General features: G+C 35.3%; 1 protein-coding gene across 9 annotated transcripts in view; it reads left to right on the top strand.

The window, feature by feature from the left end:
* The window catches only part of ZNF570 (zinc finger protein 570), a 39,132-nt gene extending 22,445 nt beyond the window's left edge, over positions 1-16,687 (top strand). For all 9 annotated transcript variants that reach the window (XM_047836814.1, XM_047836811.1, XM_047836810.1 and 6 more), the window contains one exon: positions 12,870-16,687. In XM_047836814.1, coding sequence (XP_047692770.1) covers positions 12,870-14,227 — 1,358 coding nt within the window. In that variant the 3' untranslated portion in view covers positions 14,228-16,687. The remainder of the gene's footprint in view (positions 1-12,869) is intronic.
* The last annotated feature ends 2,377 nt before the right edge of the window (positions 16,688-19,064 follow it).

Here is a 19,064-nt window from a genome sequence, read left to right as displayed (position 1 = left end):
CTTTCTGCTGCTTCATAATTGGTGTATGAAATGCAACAGATTTTTGTACATTGATTTTGTATCCTGCAACTTTACTGAATTCATGTATCAGTTCTAGCAATTTTTTGGTGGAGTCTTTTGGATTTTCTATATAGAATATCATGTCATCTACAAATAGTGAAAATTTGACTTCTTCCTTGCCTATTTGGATGCCTTTTATTTCTTTTTGTTGTGTGATGATAGCAGGCATTCTTTTCCCCTTTGGTCTTAATGAGAGTGCTTTCATATTTTGTTATTAACAATTCTGATGTTTAAAGGTTTTTGGTAGATACCTTTTTGTTCCTGTTTGCTAGAGTTTCATTGTGGAAAGCTTTTGAGTTTCAATAAATGTTTTTCTTTATCCATAGATGATTAGATGGTTTTTAGTTTTTTATCTGTTAATGTGGTGAATTACATATTACATTTTTAATGTTGAACCAACTTTGTAGTCCTGATACCAATCCATTTTTACAGCTTTTTCATTCATGGCTACTTGCTCTTTGCCAATATATTTAGTATTTTTTGCATCTGTGTTAATCAGTGAAGTTGACCTGCAGTTTTTCCTTCATGAACTCTTCTTGTCAGATTTTAGAATCAAGATACTAGTCTCATAAAATCTATTGGTGAGTATTCCTCTTATTCTTCCTTAGAATAATTTGTGTAAGATCAAAATTCTTTGTTTTTTGAATGTTTGGTAGAACTTTGTTCATCTTGTCCTGTGATTTTCTTGTAAAAAGAATTTCTTGTGAAAAGAACTAATTCAGTTTGTGCTAAGATTCTGTTTCTCCTATAGTAATGAAGTTATAGCATTTTTTCCTGAGAATTTTTATGTCCTATGTAAATTTTCAAATTTATTAAAGTTGCCCATTATCTTCTCTTATCTAAAGTTGGTAGTATATGTAACTATGATCTCTTTTTCCTCCCAAAAAGGGAGAAACAAATTTTTCCATGGACTTATCATTTTTTTTTTAGTATTTTCAGTCATTTTTCTCTTCACTGACGCTCTCTAATTTATCTTTTTAAAAATTTCATTTATTCCTCCTCTTTATTATTTAATTCCTCCTGCATTTATTTATGCTGTTCTCTTTTTTTAAGTTTTGGTTTTTTTCAAAAAATTTTTTAGTGTTTATTATTTATTTTTGAGAGACAGAGCACAAGTGGGGGAGGGGCAGAGAGAGAAAGACACACAGAATCTGAAGCAGGCTCCAGGCTCTGAGCTGTCAGCATAGAGCTAGATGCGGGGCTTTAACTCATAAACTACTAGATCATGACCTGAGCTTAAGTTGGATGTTTAACCAATTAAGCCACCCAGGTGCCCTTCTTTTCTTAAGTTTTAAAGTTAGATAATTCATTATTTTTGAGGCTTTCTTTTTTCTATTATAAGCACTTAAGACTATATTAGGGATATATTCCACATGTTTTGATATGTCATCTTTTTGTTGTCATGTATATCTAATCATTTTCTAATTTCCATTGATTTCTTCTGGACCCATGAATTAAGTGGAATTTTTAAGTTCCAAATTAAAAAATTTTTAATTGCATTGTGGTTAGAGAAGATGGTCTGTTTAATTCAAATTCTTTGAAAACTTATTTTATGTCTTAGTGGTTAAGTGGTTGTTGTGTCCTAAAAAATATTATCTGTTTCTGGTTGTGGAGTGTACAGCATTTGATATATGTTCATTGGATTAAGCTCATTAATTTTGCTGATCAAATCTTCTGTGTCTTTATTGATTTAAAAAAAATCTCTGAGGGGCACCTGGATGGCTCAGCTGGTTGAGCGTCCAACTCTTGATTTTTGACTGAGGTCATGATTTCATGGTTTCATGGGTTCAAGCCCCATGTCAGGCCCTGTGCAGTGACCCTGTGGAGCCTGCTTTGGATTCTGTCTCTCTCCCCTTCTCTCTGGCTCTTTGCCATGCACGTATGCTCTCTCTCTCTCTCTCTCTCTTTCTCTCTCTCAAAATAAATAAATAAACATTAAAAATTATTTTAAAAATTGTGATGATGAATATATACATTTTTTTAGAATTCTGACAATTGGTTATTTCTGTTTTGAAAATATTTTATTAGGTCATATGTTTTTGGATTGTTCTATCTTTCTGGTAAATTCTTCCATATATTATTGTTACCCTTTTTAAATCTACTGATGATTTTTCTCTTAATTATTTTGCTTGATATTAGTGTAGCTATATTAGTCTTCTTTTGTTAATACTTGATGTAGTTTTTCTATCCCTTTATTCTCTTATTTTCTGTGTTTCTCTTGTAAACAGTATATATAGCTAAAAAGTTTTTTATTCTATGATAATCTGTGTTTTAACTAAATGATGGCAGTCAATTACATGTTTTGGTATTACTAATAGAATTGGACTTATTTCTACCATCTTATTTTCTTTTATAAATTCTTTTTCCATTTTTTTCTTGTTTCTTGACTTTTTCTCCATCTGCTAATTTGAAAGTTATACAGTCTATTTTTTTTCTTGTATTGATTAGCTTAGAAAATTTAACATTTATGGGACACCTGGCTAGCTCAGTGTAGATTTCATTAAAAAAGCTCAATGTAGATTTCATTAAAAAAAAATGTTTTAATGTTTTTACTTATTTTTGAGACAGAGAGAGACAGAGTGTCAGCAGGGGAGGGGCAGAGAGAAAGGGAGACATAGAATCCAAAGCAGGCACCAGGCTCTGAGCTGTTAGCACAGAGCCTGACGTGGGTCTCGAACTTGTGAACCATGAGATCATGACCTGGGGTGAGGTTGGAGGCTCAACCAACTGAGCCACCCAGGTGCCCCATATTTCATTTTAATTGCTCTACTTAAGATTTATTATGATTCTTGTATCTGACTATTCTGGTCTTAACAGTTTCTGGGTAATGATCAATGGTTATTTCTTCACATATTATTACTCCCCTATTCACTGTATTTTCTTTTCCTAAAACTCCAGTTAGATGTGCCTATGACCTTCTTTCTCATCCAGGTTAAACTGATGCTTTAAACTGATCCAGGTTGGGGCGCCTGGGTGGTGCAGTCGGTTAAGCGTCCGACTTCAGCCAGGTCACGATCTCGCGGTCCGTGAGTTCGAGCCCCGCGTCAGGCTCTGGGCTGATGGCTCGGAGCCTGGAGCCTGTTTCTGATTCTGTGTCTCCCTCTCTCTCTGCCCTTCCCCCGTTCATGCTCTGTCTCTCTCTGTCCCCAAAAATAAATAAAAAACGTTGAAAAAAAAATTAAAAAAAAAAATAAACTGATCCAGGTTAAACAGTTGCCCCTTACTGACTCAAAAGTAACTTTTGAAGTCTTTTTGACCTCTGGGAGTTTACCTTAATTTTTTGCCAGATTTGCAACACATCTAAAAAGATATTTTCTCTCTTTTACACAACATCTTAAGTTTGTTTGTTTCAATATGTCTGGTTTGTCATTTTAACTAGCCTGCTGTATTGCTGGACAGGGATCCTGTGTACTGTTAAAGGATCTAGTTACTCACTACCATGTTGCTCTAATTTTATACCCATGTACACTCTCTCTGAATGAGAAAGGATGCATCTACACCTTTTGGTAATGTGGTAGATTAAATATAATATCATAATGTGTTTTCTTAATTTTCTTTGAACACATGAGATTGATTTTGTTACATGCCTTTATTACCCAGTTATTTTAAAAATTGTCTCTTCACATCATTTGTCTGCTTTTAATGGACCATAGTTCTTTTTACTTATCTATAAGGTCTCTTCCTTATTCAGGATTTTATTCTTTTGTCTCACATTAAAAACAGATTAAAATTATTTTAATTATGGTAAGACACATATAACAAAATTTACTCTTAACTGTTTTTAAAGTACTGTCTATTCACTACCATTAAGTACTTTCATAGTGTTGTGCTGCTGTCACCAGCATCTTGCCATAGAACTCTTTTTATCTTGTAAGACTGAAACTATACACATTAAACAGTAATTCTCCATTCTCCCTTTCCCCAGTCTCAATAACCATCATTCCACCTTCTCTCTGTGACTTGCACTGCTGTAAGTACCTTATATAAGTAGAATCATACAGCGTTTGTCTTCTTTTGACTGGCTTATTTCACATGGGGTAATCAAAGTTCATTCATCTTGTAGCATGTGTCACAATTTCCTTTTTCTTTAATGTTTGCTTATTTATTTTGAGAGAGAAAGAGAGAGAGCGAGCAAGCCAGGGAGGGGCAGAGAAGGAGAGAGAATCCCAAGCAGGCTCCACGCTGTCGGCACTGAGCCCAACACGGGACTTGAACTCATGAACCATAAGATCATGACCTGAGCCCAAAATCAAGAGTCTGATGCTTAACTAACTGAGCCACCCAGGTGCCCCACAATTTCTTCCTTTTTAAAAGTGAAATACTATTCTATTGTATGTATATATCACATTTTGTTTATCCATTTAATGACATATGTTTTGGTTGCTTCCATCTTTTGGCTATTGTAAATAATGCTCCTATGAACATATGGGTAAAAATACCTGTTTGAAACCTTGCTTTCAATTCTTTTGGGTATATACTTAGAAGTGGAATTGCTGGATCTTATGGTAATTTTATTTTTAATTTTTGAGGAACTGTTATACTGTTTTCCACAGAGGCTCTCCCATTTTACGTTCTCACCAACAGTGCCAAGGGTTCCAGTTTCCCCACATTTTCACCAACACCTGTTCTTTTCTTGTTTGTTTTTAATCTTTTTTTCCCCTTTTTTATTTTAGAGAGCACGTGAGCAGGGGAGAAGGGCAGAGGGAGAGAGAGACTCTTGAGCAGGCTCCACACTCAGTTCAGAGCCCAACATGGGGCTCAGTCCCACAACCCTGGGATCATGACCTGAGCTGAAATCAAGAGTTGGATGCTCAACCAACTGAGCCACCCAGCCACCCTTTTCTTTCTTTCTTTTTTTTAACAGTAGCCATCCTAATGAGTATGAAGTGGCATTTTGTGGTTTTGATTTGCATTTCCCTAATGATTAGTGATGTTGAACATCTTTTCATGCTTGTTGGACATTTGTATCTCTTCTTTGGAAAAATGTGTATTCAAGACCTTTGTCTATTTTTAAATTGTGTTCTTACTGAGTTGTAGGAGTTCTTTATATATTCTGGATATATATGCATTTTCAGATGCATGATTTGCAGATGTTTTACCCCATTTTGTGGATTGCTTTTTTATTTTGATGATTTTAATCTTTAATGCATAGAAGTTTTTAATTTTCATGAAATTCAGTTTTTTTACTTCCTCTTTTGTTGTCTATGTTTTATTATAGTATTATAACCAATAAATCATTGCTAAAGTCAATTTTATGAGGATTTTTTTTCTCTATGTTAACAACTAAAAATATTTCAGTTTTAGGTCTTACATTTAGGTCTTTGATCCACTTGGGGTTAACTTTTGTATATGATGTAAAGCAAGAGCCCAGCTTTATTGTTTTGCATGTGGATATCCAATTTTCACCGCATTTGTTAAAAGCCTGTCCTTTCCCCATTGAATGGTTTTGGCACCCTTATCATCTGTATGTCTTCTTTGGAAAAATGTCTATTCATGTTTTCTACCCATTTCTTAACTGGATTGTTTTTTGGCTGTTGAGTTGTATAAGTTCTTTACAGATTTTGGATACCAACCCTTTATCAGATATGTCATTTGCAAACCTTCTCCCATTTTGTAGGTTGCCTTTTAGTTTTATTGATTGTTTCCTTCACTGTGCAGAAGCTTCTTATTTTTATTAAGTCTCAATAGTTTATTTTTGCTTTTGTTTCCCTAGCCTCAGGAGACCTATCTAGTGAGAAGTTGCTACGACCAATGTCAAAGAGGTTACTGCTTGTGTTCTCCTCTAGGATTTTAATGGTTTCCTGCCTCACATTGAGGTCTTTAATCCATTTTGAATTTACTTTTGTGTATGGTGTAAGAAAGTGGTCCAGTTTTATTCTCTTGCGTGTTGCTGTCCAGTTTTCCCAATACCATTTGTTGAAGAGACTTTATTCTGTTGGATGTTCTTTACTGCTTTGTCAAAGATTATTTGGCCATATAGTTTTGGGTTCAATCCTGGGTTTTCTTTTCTGTTCCATTGATCTATGTGTCTGTTTTTGTGCCAGTACCATATTGTCTTGATCACTACAGCTTTGTAATATAATATGAAGTCTGGAATTGTGATGCCTCCAGCTTTGCGTTTCTTTTTCAAGATTGCTTTGGCTATCCGGGGTCTTTTGTGGTTCCATACAAATTTTAGGATTGTTTTTTCTAGCTCTGTGAAAAATGCTATTGATATTTTGCTAGGGATTGCATTAAATGTGTAGATTGCTTTGGGTAGTATAGACAGGTTAACAATATTTGCTTTCCAATTCTTAAGTATGGAATGTTTTTCCCTTTCTTTGTGTCATCTTCAATTTCTTTCATTGGTGTTTTATAGTTTTCAGAGTATAGGTCTTTTCATCTCTTTGGTTAGATTTATTCCTAGGTATCTTATTGTTTTGGGTGCAGTTGTAAATGGGATTGATTCCTTGATTTCTGTTTCTGCTGCTTCATTATTGGTTTATACAAATGCAACAGATTTTTGTACATTGATTTTGTATCCTGAAACTTTACTGAATTCATGTATCAATTCTAGCAGTTTTTTGGTGGAGTCTTTTGGATTTTCTGTATAGAGTATCATGTCATCTACAAATAGTAGATCCTTGCCAATTTGGATGCCTTTTACTTCTTGTGGTTTCTGATTGCTGTGGCTTGTACTTCCAGTTCTATGTTAAATATCCGTGGTAAGAGTGGACATTCCTGTCTTGTTCCTGACCGTAGTGGAAGAGTGTTCAGTTCTTCCTCAATGAGAGTAAGATTAGCTGTGGGTTTTTCCTATTTGTTGGCACCCTTATCAAAAGTCATTTGACTATACATGTGAGGGTTTATATTTGGACTTTCTGTTTTCTATTCCATTAGTCTGTATGTCTCTTTATGCCAGTACCACACTGTTTTGATTACTGTAGAACTTTGAAGAAAGTTCTGAAATCAGGAAGTGTGAGATCTCCAACTTTCTTCTTCCTTTTCAAGATTGTTTTGACTATTCAGGGTCCATTGAGGTTCCATATGAATTTTTCTTATTTCTTGAAAAAAACATAATTGGAATTTCGATATGGATTGCACTGAATCTGTAGGTAGCTTTAGGTAATATGGCTGTCTTAGTAATATTAATGTTGTAACCATGAATTCAGGATATCTCCATTTATTTACATCTTCTTTAATTTCTTTCAGCAATGTTTTGTAGTTTTTTCATTGTACCAGTTTTTCATCTCGTTAATTCCTATTTTATTCTTTTTCATGCTATTGTAAATAGAGTTGTTTTCTTAATTTCCTTTTCAGATTGTTGATTGTGCATAGAAATACAACTGATTTTGGTGTGTTGACTTTGTATTTTGCTACTATGCTGAATTTGTTAATTCTAAGTGGTGGGGGTGATGTAGAGTCTTTAGTGTTTCTACATATAAGAGCATATCATCTACAAATTTTAGTTTTTCCTTTATAATTTGGATTTTTAAAATGTATTTTTCTTGACTAATTGCTCTGGCTAGAACATCTAGTACTATACTGACAAAGTGGTCAAAGTGGGCATTCTTGCCTTGTTCCTGATCTTAGAGGAGAGTTTTCAGTCCTTCACCATTGAATATGATGTTAGCTGTTGGCTTTTCATATATGGCTTCTATTATATTGAAGTAGTTTCCTTTTGTTGCCAGTTCAGTGTTTTTATCATAAAAGGGTGTTGAATTTTATAAAATGCTTTTTCTGCATCATTTGAGTTTTTTCCTTCATTTTGTTAATGTGTGTTACATTAATTTTTGCTGAACCATCCTTGCATTCCAGCAACAAATTCAACTTGGTCATGGTGTATAAGCCTTATAATATGCTGTTGAATTCAGTTTGCTAGTATTTGTTGATGAGGTTTACATCAGTGCTCGTAAGGGATATTGGTCTCTAGTTTTCTTATGGTATCTTACTTTGGCTTTGGTATCAGAGTAATGCTGGCCACATAAAATGAGTTTGGAAGTCTTCACTCCTCTTCATTTCTTTGGAAGAGTTTGAGGCAGATTATGTGAATTCTTAAACCTGTGATAGAATTCACCACAGACACTATCTGGTCTTAGGCCTTTATTTGTTGGAAGGCTTTGGATTACAGATTCAGTCAACTTACTAGTTATGGGTCTGTTCAGGTTTTCTTTCTTTATGATTCAGTCTTAGAAGGTTGTGTGTTTCTTAGAATTTGTCCGTTTTATCCAATTTATCGGCATGCAGTTGTCCATACTACTCTCTTATAATCCTTTTTATTTCTCTGTAATTGGTAGTAATGTGGCCCCTTTCATTTCTGATTTTAGTTACTTGAGTCTTGTTTTTCCCCTAGTCAGTCCAACTAAAAGTTTGTCAGTTTTGTCAATCTTTTTGAAGAACTAACTCTTGGTTTTGTTGATTCTATTATTTTTCTATGTATTTTGTTGATCTCTACTTCAGTATATTCTTTTTCCTAGCTTTGGGTTTAGTTTGCTCTTTGTCTAGTTTGTTCACATGTAAAGTTAGGATGTTGATTTGCAATCTTTCTTTTTTAATGTAAGCATTAACAGCTTTACATTTCCCTTTTAGCACTGCTTTTGATGTATCCCATACTTTTTGGTATGTTATATTTTTCTTTTCATTCAAGATACCTTGTGATTTCTTCTTTGACCCATTGGTTGTTTAAGTGTGTGTTGTTTAATTTCCACATATTTGTGGATTTTTCCAGTATTATTTTGCTATTGATTTCTAGTTTCATTTCATTATGATTGAGAAAGATAATTTGTATGATTTCAGTCTTTTAAAATTTATTAATGCACGGGGGCACCTGGGTGGCTCAGTTGGTTGAGCATCCAATTTCGGCTCAGGTCATGATCTCGCAATTCAGAGCTTCAAGCCCCATTTTGGGCTCTGGGCTGACAGCTCAGAGCCTGGAGCCTTCTTCAGATTCTGTGTCTCCCTGTCTCTCTCTGCCCCTCCCCCATCACGCTCTGTGTCTCTCTCAAAAATAAATAAAAACATTAAAATTTTTTAAAATTTATTAATGCATGTTTTATGGACAGCATATAGTCTTATCCTGGATACATGTTTACTATTTTGATAAACTTTAGGATTTAAAAAAAAAATTCTTGAAGTCAGTTTGCCAAACTGAAAAATCTGAGAGAATGGTGCTCCACAAGACTGTGCTTATTTCAGATAGTTTCTGCAAGTTTGGGGATTTTCAGGGCCACTCTCATTTGACTAGCTGGCTACAGATAAGAGGGTGCCTACAGTCACCCTCAGGTTTGATAACTCACAACAGTGACCTCCAGAGGTCAGGAAAGAACCATATTATGATTACAGTTTTATTGTAGCAAAAGATAACAAAGAACCAGCCAAAAGCACAGCCACCAATGGCAAGGTCTGGCAGAGTTGGAAACATGAAAGGGCCTTCCAGACATCTCAATATTCAAAAGAATAAGCTTTCAAGAGAGCTTCAGTGTTACAGAGTTATTTGTTTGTTTGTGTTTTGGTTTAACTAGGTAGGTATGATTGAGTGGATCATTGCCCAATGCCCAATGTGATTCAGTCTCCAGCCTCCTTCCCTTCCCAGACTGATACCATGATAGCTCAAAGCACCAACCCTTTAATCACATGGTTGGTCTTTCTGGCATGGCTAGCCTCCATCCTAAGTCATCACATTAGCAAAAACTATCTAGGGGCATGCCATGAGTCATAAACTATAGCCATAAACTATCAAGTATGGGGGCACCTGGGTGGCTCAGTCAGTTAAGTGTCTGACTTTAGCTCAGGTCATGATCTCACAACTCATGAGTTCAAGCCCTGCATCAGGCTCTGTGCTGAAGCTCAGGGCCGGAGCCTGCTTCAAATTCTGTGTCTCCCTCTCTCTCTGCCCCCTGCCTCCCCCCATTCGTGCTCTCTCTCTCTCTCTCTCTCTCAAAAGTAAATAAAATATTAAACTATCAGGTATGGTCCAAGGGCCTCACAATTATACTCCTTCCAGTAACTTAGAGTGGTTAGAGGGTTACCTCTTGGAACTATGGACAAAAGCCTGCCAAATTCTTTATTACCCAGTTTTTAAAAAAATTCACTATGAGGCTCTGACTGTAATTGAATGGAAGTAATAGGTTAATTTTAGAATTAATGGCTTTACATTTTGGTTCTTCATATAGAAAAACAAAGTATGCATCTTCTCCCTTTATTCAAATTTAAGGGGAGGGGGGCAGTTCCCTCATTAGAATTGTAAAGCTTTTTGCTCATTTCTCGCAAAGTTTATTTTTAGGGTATTTTCCCTCTTCATTGTTGTTGTCAGTGTTAGTTATCTCCTGATGTTATTTTCTTTATGCCTTCCTCTATTGCTTTTTAAAATGGATTCAGAAGTTGCAAAATGATACAATCTTATTTGAAAAAAATAAGTATAAATAGTATAGTAATCTCCCTTCTTCTACATAGCTTCTACATTCTATTTGCATTTTATTTATGATATGATTCATATCTGGTGTTTTGCAAGTCACAACATATTCATAATTCTTTTTAATGGTCATTATTATTAGCTGTTGTTATTATTACTTTTGTGACATTTCTTAACTAATATTCCAGTACTGTGCGTGTTTTGTGATTCTGTATTTTAATCTTTTTCAGTATAAATCATTGAACAAGTTGATTTTCAAAAAAATTTTTTTTAACATGTATTCATTTTTGAGAGATGGAAAGGGACAGAGCATGAGTGGAGTAGGGGCAGAGAGAGAAGAAGACACAGAATCTGAAGCAGGCTCCAAGCTCTGAGCTGTCAGCACAGAACCCAACATGGGGCTTGAACCCACAGACTGTGAGATCAAGACCTGAGCTGAAGTTGGATACTTAACTGACTGAACCACCCAGGCACCCCAGAACAAGTTGATTTTCATTACAACATTTAATTTCATATCATGTGATGTTAATATTCTTAGCCATGATTTTTTTGGTTTACATTTGTTCCTTCTTAATCTCTTTTGGTTTGTTCTCTTTTCCCAAATATCTTAATGTTGGAGTGCTCTGGGGTTCATTACTTGCTCCTTTCTCTTCTCTTTATACTCATTCTCTTGGTAATATATTCTCTTTAACTGCCATGTATATGCTGGTAATTTCTAGTTTAAAATCTCTAGTCCAGACTTCTATCTTAAATTCAGTCTTATGGGTCCATAACACTGCCTTCTCAGCATTTCCATTTCAATGTCTAAAATCAACTTGGCTGGGTGGCTGTCAGTTAAGCATCTGACTCTTAATTTCGGCTTGGGTCATGATCTTGCAGTTTGTGAGTTCGAGCTCTGGATCAGGCTCTGTGCAGACAGTGTGGAGCTTGCTTGGGATTCTCTCCCTCTCTTTCTGCCCCTCCCCCGCTCATGCCATCTCTCTCTTTCAAAATAAATAAATATTTTTAAAAATAAAAATTAAAAACACTTTAAGTTTATTATGTTCAAAACTGAACTCCAGATCTTACATATATCCCCACCTAAACCTGTGCCCATGGCCTTTCCCATCAATGTTGATGGCTAATCCATTCTTCTATTGCTCAGGACATAAACTTTGAAGGCTTGCTCATCTCTTTTTACTGTTACTTTCCATATCCAATCTGTCAGCATATCCTCTTGGCATTTCCTACAAAATACATCTAGAATCTGGCCACCTCACTATACCTCCATTGATAGCTCTCTGGTCTGGATCCTCATCATCTTCACCTGGATTACTACATTCATAGGTCCCCTTACTTCTTCCATATTTGCCTCCATTCAGTATTTTCATTGAACTGTACATAAGTATCACTCCTCTACTCCACAGACACTTCAGTGGCTTTCCATCCCACTCAGGATAAGAACCAAATTCCTTAGAAAGTATATAAACCTTAAATAATCTTATCTTTTATTTCCTGACTTCATCTCCTACAACACCTCTCCAGACACACTGGCCTTCTTGCTATTCCCTAAACATATCATATGTGCTTCTACTTTTAGGCTATTTCTTCCGCCCACAATGCTCTTTCTCAATATCTAAGTGACTGACTTCTTCACTTATTTCAAATCTTTGCTTAAATGTTAATTTATTAATTATTCCTACCTCTGACTTTACCAACATTCCTAATCTCTTTTACCCTGCTTTTCTTCTTGTGAAGCACTTAGTACCTTCTAACATATAATAAAATTTACTCATTTAGCATTTATTTCCTATCTCCCCCAAGAATATAAGGTCCATAAAGGTAAGGATCTTTGTTTTGTTTAATATCAAAAGCATTAGAAGACTTTGGCACAAGGTTTGATAAATATTCTTGCAAGAAAAAACTATAATAATGGATGTTATTTCAGTGCTTGTATTATTCATACATGCATAAAATTGTAACCAAGTCCATCCATCTCCATAATTCCTTATTGACATGAGATTTACCTTTCTGATTTTTAAAAAAATGTTTATTTTGAGAGAGAGAGAAAGTGTGAGGGAGGGGCAGAGAGGGGGGCAGGGACAGAGGATCCAAAGTGGGTTCCATGCTATCAGCACAGAGCCTGATGAAGGGCTTGACCTCACAAACCGTGAGATCATGACCTGAGCTGAAGTTGGATGCTTAACTGACTGAGCTACTCAGGCACCCCTACCTTACTAATTTTCTTATAATTTCTAATCATTCCTCTTCAAGTTTCTGTATGATCTATTTTCAGTTTCTTACAAACATCAGAACTACAAAAGCCAATGTTCTTGTGGGTTTTGTTATTAAATTCACATACTTCACTTTATGAATGTAAATTCAGAAATGTTCCTTCTGGTACATCATAGAGGAGACATGTTTTTAAATTATTTTTCAGGCTGGGAATCTAGGTGTGAGACTGAAGAATTAACCTCAAAGCAAGATATTTATGAAGCACAATCATCCCAGAAGATTCTAGAAAAACTTACAAGCTGTGGCCTTGAGTATTCCAGTTTAAGAGAAGAATGGAAATGTGAGGACCATTTTGAGACACAGCCAGTAAATCAGAAGGCATGTTTCAAGGAAGAGACAATCACTCATGAAGAAGCCCTTATTAATAAAAGAGCACAAGAATATAACAAATCTTGGGGAAATTTCCATCCGAACACACTGCTTCATACACAACAGATAACCACCAAAGAGGAGAAAGTACATAAACATGATACACATAAGAAAAGCTTTAAAAAAAATTTAATGGCCATTAAGCCCAAGAGTATCTATACAGAGAAAAAACTTTTGAAATGTAATGACTGTGAAAAAGTCTTTAGCCAGAGCTCATCTCTTACTCTTCATCAAAGAATTCATACTGGAGAGAAACCATATAAATGTGTAGAATGTGGAAAAGCCTTCAGCCAGAGATCAAATCTTGTTCAACACCAGAGGATTCATACTGGAGAGAAACCCTATGAATGTAAGGAATGTAGGAAAGCCTTCAGTCAGAATGCACACCTAGTTCAGCATCTGAGAGTTCATACTGGAGAAAAACCTTATGAATGCAAAGTGTGTAGGAAAGCCTTTAGCCAGTTTGCTTACCTTGCTCAACATCAGAGAGTTCATACTGGAGAGAAGCCTTATGAATGTATTGAATGTGGAAAAGCATTTAGCAATAGATCATCCATTGCTCAACACCAGAGAGTTCATACTGGTGAGAAACCTTATGAATGTAATGTCTGTGGGAAAGCATTTAGCCTTCGTGCATACCTTACTGTACACCAGAGAATACATACTGGAGAGAGACCCTATGAATGTAAGGAATGTGGGAAGGCTTTCAGCCAGAATTCACATCTTGCTCAACATCAGAGAATTCATACTGGAGAAAAACCTTATAAATGTCAAGAATGTAGGAAAGCATTCAGCCAGATTGCCTACCTTGCCCAACATCAAAGAGTTCATACTGGAGAGAAACCCTATGAATGTATTAAGTGTGGGAAGGCTTTTAGCAATGACTCATCCCTTACTCAGCATCAGAGAGTTCATACTGGAGAGAAGCCTTATGAATGTAACGTTTGTGGAAAGGCTTTCAGTTACTGTGGATCCCTTGCCCAACATCAGAGAATTCATACTGGAGAGAGACCCTATGAATGTAAGGAATGCAAGAAAACTTTCAGGCAGCATGCACACCTTGCTCATCATCAGAGAATCCATCTTGGGGAGTCACTCTCACCACCCAATCCAGTCAATCACCAAGTTCTCTAGACACTATCTCATAAATATATCCAGAATTTATATTCTTTTTTTTCTATCTCTAAAGTCACCGTAGATTCATCTCACCTCAATCACCATACTGTAGCTTTCCAAGAGGTCTTCCTATATCAACTTTTGATCCCCTTAAATTCATTCCCACCATGCCCCAAACTGATTTTTTTAGTATAAGAATATATCACTGCCTCCAGTTAAGACTTTTTTTTCTTTTTTGGCTTATTATTTTCTTAAGCTAACATCCTCAGTCTTTAAATTGTCTGTGAGGTGCTTCATTATCTGGTTCTTACATACCTTTCAGTCTTATTTTATTTATTCCAGTCTCCTTCACTGAGCACTAGGCACTTCCCAGGACTAAGAGCTTAGATTCTGGAAAATCAGCTCTACAACTGCTGTGGTATTGTACGACTTTGAGTAATTTGTTTGACTTATCTAAACCTCAGGGTTTTCTTTAATTCTTAAAATAGGGATAATAAAGGATACTGTATTGTAGAACTGTGATTATTAAATGATATAGTGTCTGTTGTAGACTGATGCATATAAAGGAATAAATTTGCATGTAAAGTGCTTCACGTAGCACATCAATTATAGCAGATATTCAATAAATCATAATAGCTAACGTGTATTGAGTGTCTACTCTGCACCAGGCACTGTTCTACATACTCAGCATATGTTAAGTTACTTACTCCACAGCTAGAACAAAATTCTTCAGTGGACAAAGTAGAACATCCCTGGGAAGCAGCAGGTCAGAATTAAGAAAACCTAAAAATTTTAGAAACATAAGTGGGAGTCTTTGCACTCTAGATACGTAATCAGGATAGACAACAAGTAGAACTACTAACACCTACAACCAGTTTTAGGAAGTTTCTAAAGGAATTGGATAAACAATATAAGGAGAGTGATGATTGAGAAGAATACAGAACTCACATTTAGATCAAGAAAAGAATAGAGGATCACAACTCCAAAAAACCAATAAACATAGAAATTCACACTGTCCCATAAAAATATACCAGGCCCACGCAATTGTATGGGTGAATCTAAGTAATTTAAGAAGCATTTAAATTGTTCTACACCACAGAAAAAGTATAAAGTTTGTGAATGTTTTAGCCAGTGGTTGTAAAATTTAAACCAAATAGGAATTAAGGGTAAAAAGCTACAGACAAATATATATAGGGTTTCCTATAATATATTATATATATATATATATATATATATATATAATATATATAATTTCTCCTTCAGTGAATATTGAGTACCTACTGTTTGCTGGACATGGTTTTAGACACAAGGAGACAATAGTGATCAATACTAAGACTATGTCTTCATGGAGTTAAATTTCAAAGGCTAAAATCATTAACACTTAAATATAAAACAATAGATTTTCTAGACCTAGCAAAATGAAAAATAATAAACTGAGGAGTATTATATGGTCTAAGCTGAAGAGACAGCCTAATAAAAGTTGTCAGCTATTCCTAATTCACAAATTCACTCCAATTAGAACCAAAATTCCTCAGGTCTTTTTTCCTGCTAATTTCACAGCTTTGTTCTAAATTCATCTATGAAGTGTGAACTCTTAAGCAAGACAGCTGTCGAGTCTGACCTATTTCTAGAAATTCTGCATATGATTAAGATGGCTTAGACCCATAGAGAAAAGATGCATTTGGGGTTATTAGAATAATTGTTTATATCCATTACAGTAAGGGAAAAGCAAATAAAATCATAGTGAACTATTTCAAAATCATTACATTGGCAAAAGCATCATAGTACCAATTACTGGAAAGATGTGGAGCAGTACGAATGTTCATACAGTGCTATTGGAAGTAGTTGTATTTAGGATAATTTAGCAATATCTAGTAAAGTTGAAAATGCGTATACTCTCTGACCCAGCAGTTCCACACTTAAACCTCTTATAGTCTCTCCTCTCTTCATGTGTCTAGAGAAGTATACATGAAAGTCTATTTCAGTATTATTTAAGAATGAAAAGCTTAAAGCAATCAAAATAACCATTAGGGTGAATAGAAGTTAGATCCCAAGTTAAAAAGAATGAAGTAGAGATATTTCTGTCAGCATGGATAAATCTTAAAACAATGTTAATGAAATTGAACTAGACAGTATTTTGTATTATATGGTACCATTTATATAAAGTTTGAAAATATGCAAATTGATGCTATGTGTATTTTCCATGGCTAAATACCATATAGATTTAGTATAGCAACATTCATGGAAATAATAATTAAATCCAAAACAGTGGTGACCTCTGGAGGGGGAGAAAAATGAGCTTGAGAAAAGGATGCAAAAGGAGATATCTGTTAATCACTCACTTCTTTAAAAAATAAGCAGACATGGCCAATTCTTATAAATTGATAAAGCTGGTTGTTGGTTTATAGGTAGGTTCTTATTCTCTATATCTTTCTGTATATTTAAACTACTTCATAATAAAAAAATAACATTTAAGTATTTGCTTTTGTCAAGTTACTTCCTTACTATATCTCAGGCATGCCACTGGTGTTCCCATCCATATTCATCATTCCCTTCAGAAAGAAGCTGACACATAATTGATTTCAGATGCAATCACTGTTAACAATTTGGTATATCAGTGTTTTGACAATGACTGTATTCTTTTTTTTTTTTAATTTTTTTCAACGTTTATTTATTTTTGGGACAGAGAGAGACAGAGCATGAACGGGGGAGGGGCAGAGAGAGAGGGAGACACAGAATCGGAAACAGGCTCCAGGCTCTGAGCCATCAGCCCAGAGCCGGACGCGGGGCTCGAACTCACGGACCGCGAGATCGTGACCTGGCTGAAGTCGGACGCTTAACCGACTGCGCCACCCAGGCGCCCCCTCAATGACTGTATTCTTATGCTGATGGTTTTGTGACCTACTTATTACACATTTTCCCCCATCAGTCTTTTTCTTCCTCCCCAGCTTTACTGAGTTGTGACTGACAACACTGTATGTATAAAGGTGTACAGTGTGATGTTTTCATATATTTATACATTGTGAAATGATTACTCCAATCAAACTAATTAACATATCCATCACCTTACATGTTATCGTGTGTGTGTGTGTGTGGTGAAAACACTTGAGGTCTCTGCAAATTTCAAGTATACATTAACTATAAGTTACCATGCTTTACATTAGGTCTTCAGCACTTACCCTTATAACTGAAAGTTTATACCTCTTGATCAATATCTCCCTTTCCCCCCACTCCCCAGCCACTCATCACCACCATTCTGTCACTGTGAGTTCAACTTATTATAGTCTACATGTAAGTTAGATCATACAATATTTGTTTTTCTGTGTCTGGCTTATTTCAGTTAGCATAATGTCCTCCAGGTTCAGCTATGTTTTTGTAAATGGCAGGATCTTCTTTGTTTTTAAGGCTGAATAACATTCCATTGGATGTGTGTGTGTGTGTGTGTGTGTGTGTGTGTGTGTGTGTGTGTGTGTTTTCTTTACCCGTCTACAGACACTAAGGTTTTTCCATATCTTGGCTACTGTAAATAATGCTGCAATGAAGATGGGCATGCAGATAAGTTTGAGATCCTGATTTCATTTCTTTGGAATATATACGCAGAAGTGAGGTCATATAGCAGTTCTATTTTTAATTTTTTGAGAACACTACATACTGTTTTCCTTAATGCCTGTGCCAATTCACATATTGACCAAAAGCGTACAAAGGGTTTCCATTTCTCCATGTCCTCACCAACAGATATCTTTTCCCTTTTTGATAACAGCCATCCTAACAGGTGTGAGGTGATAACTCGTTGACATTTTTGTGGTTTTGATTTTCATTTCCCTTATAATTAATGATCTTGAGCACTTTTCATGTACTTGCTGGCCATTTGTATATCTTCTTTGGAAACATGTTTATTTGGGTCCTTTGCCCATTTTTGTTATTGTGCTTTTTTTTTTTTGCCATTAAGGTACATTAGTTCCTTATATATTTTGGACATTAATCCCTTACCAGATATGTAGAATCATATTTTATGTATCTGGTAAGGGGTTAATATTTTCTCCCATTTCATAGATTGCCTTTAATTTTGTTGATTGATTCCTTTGCTGTGCAGAAGCTTTTTAGTTTGTTGTAGTTCCATTTGTTTATTTTTGCTTTATGTTGCCTGTGCTTTGGTGTCAAATACAAAAATCATTGCCAAGACCAATTTTAGTGAGCTTATTCCCTATGTTTTCTTATAGGAGTTTAATGATTCCAGGTCCAAATGAAAGTCTAATACATTCTGCATTAATTTTGGAGTATGGTATAAGATAAAGATCTAATTTTAATCTTTTGTATATGGGTAACCAGTTTCCCCAATACCATTTTTTTAAAAGAGATTATCCATTCCTCATTGCATTCTTGGTGACTTAGTAAAAAACTAGTTGACTGTATATGCAGAAATAAATCCATCATCATTCTTAACATTTACAGAGAACCTTTCTGTATGCACCATGATTTATTAATTCCCTGTTCTTTCCAACATTTTTAAATGTCTAGATTTTTCATAGGCCAATTACTATCCTTTCAGAACTTTTTCTCAGATGTTAAAAGGAGATAATACCTTTTTCATAGAATTGTTGTATGAATTATCATCACACATATTAATGCCTAGCAATGCTTAATGTTAACTGTTACTATTCTATAAAATGTATGGGGGCAGTGGAAAGGGAACTGGAGAAGGGAAATGGTGTGAAGTCATTATAGTAGAAACAGGAGATTGAAATTCACTTAAGACAGGTATGTAGCACACAGGAACAAAGATATGTAGTAACTCTGGATTAAAAGATGTATGCCTAAATTAACTTGGTCACTATGTTTATAATCACTGTCCAGC

The sequence above is a fragment of the Prionailurus viverrinus genome, chromosome E2, assembly GCF_022837055.1.
Source record: "Prionailurus viverrinus isolate Anna chromosome E2, UM_Priviv_1.0, whole genome shotgun sequence".
NCBI lineage: Eukaryota > Metazoa > Chordata > Mammalia > Carnivora > Felidae > Prionailurus > Prionailurus viverrinus.
The sequence above is the reverse complement of the archived record's forward strand: the minus strand, read 5'-3'. Positions and strand labels throughout refer to the sequence as shown.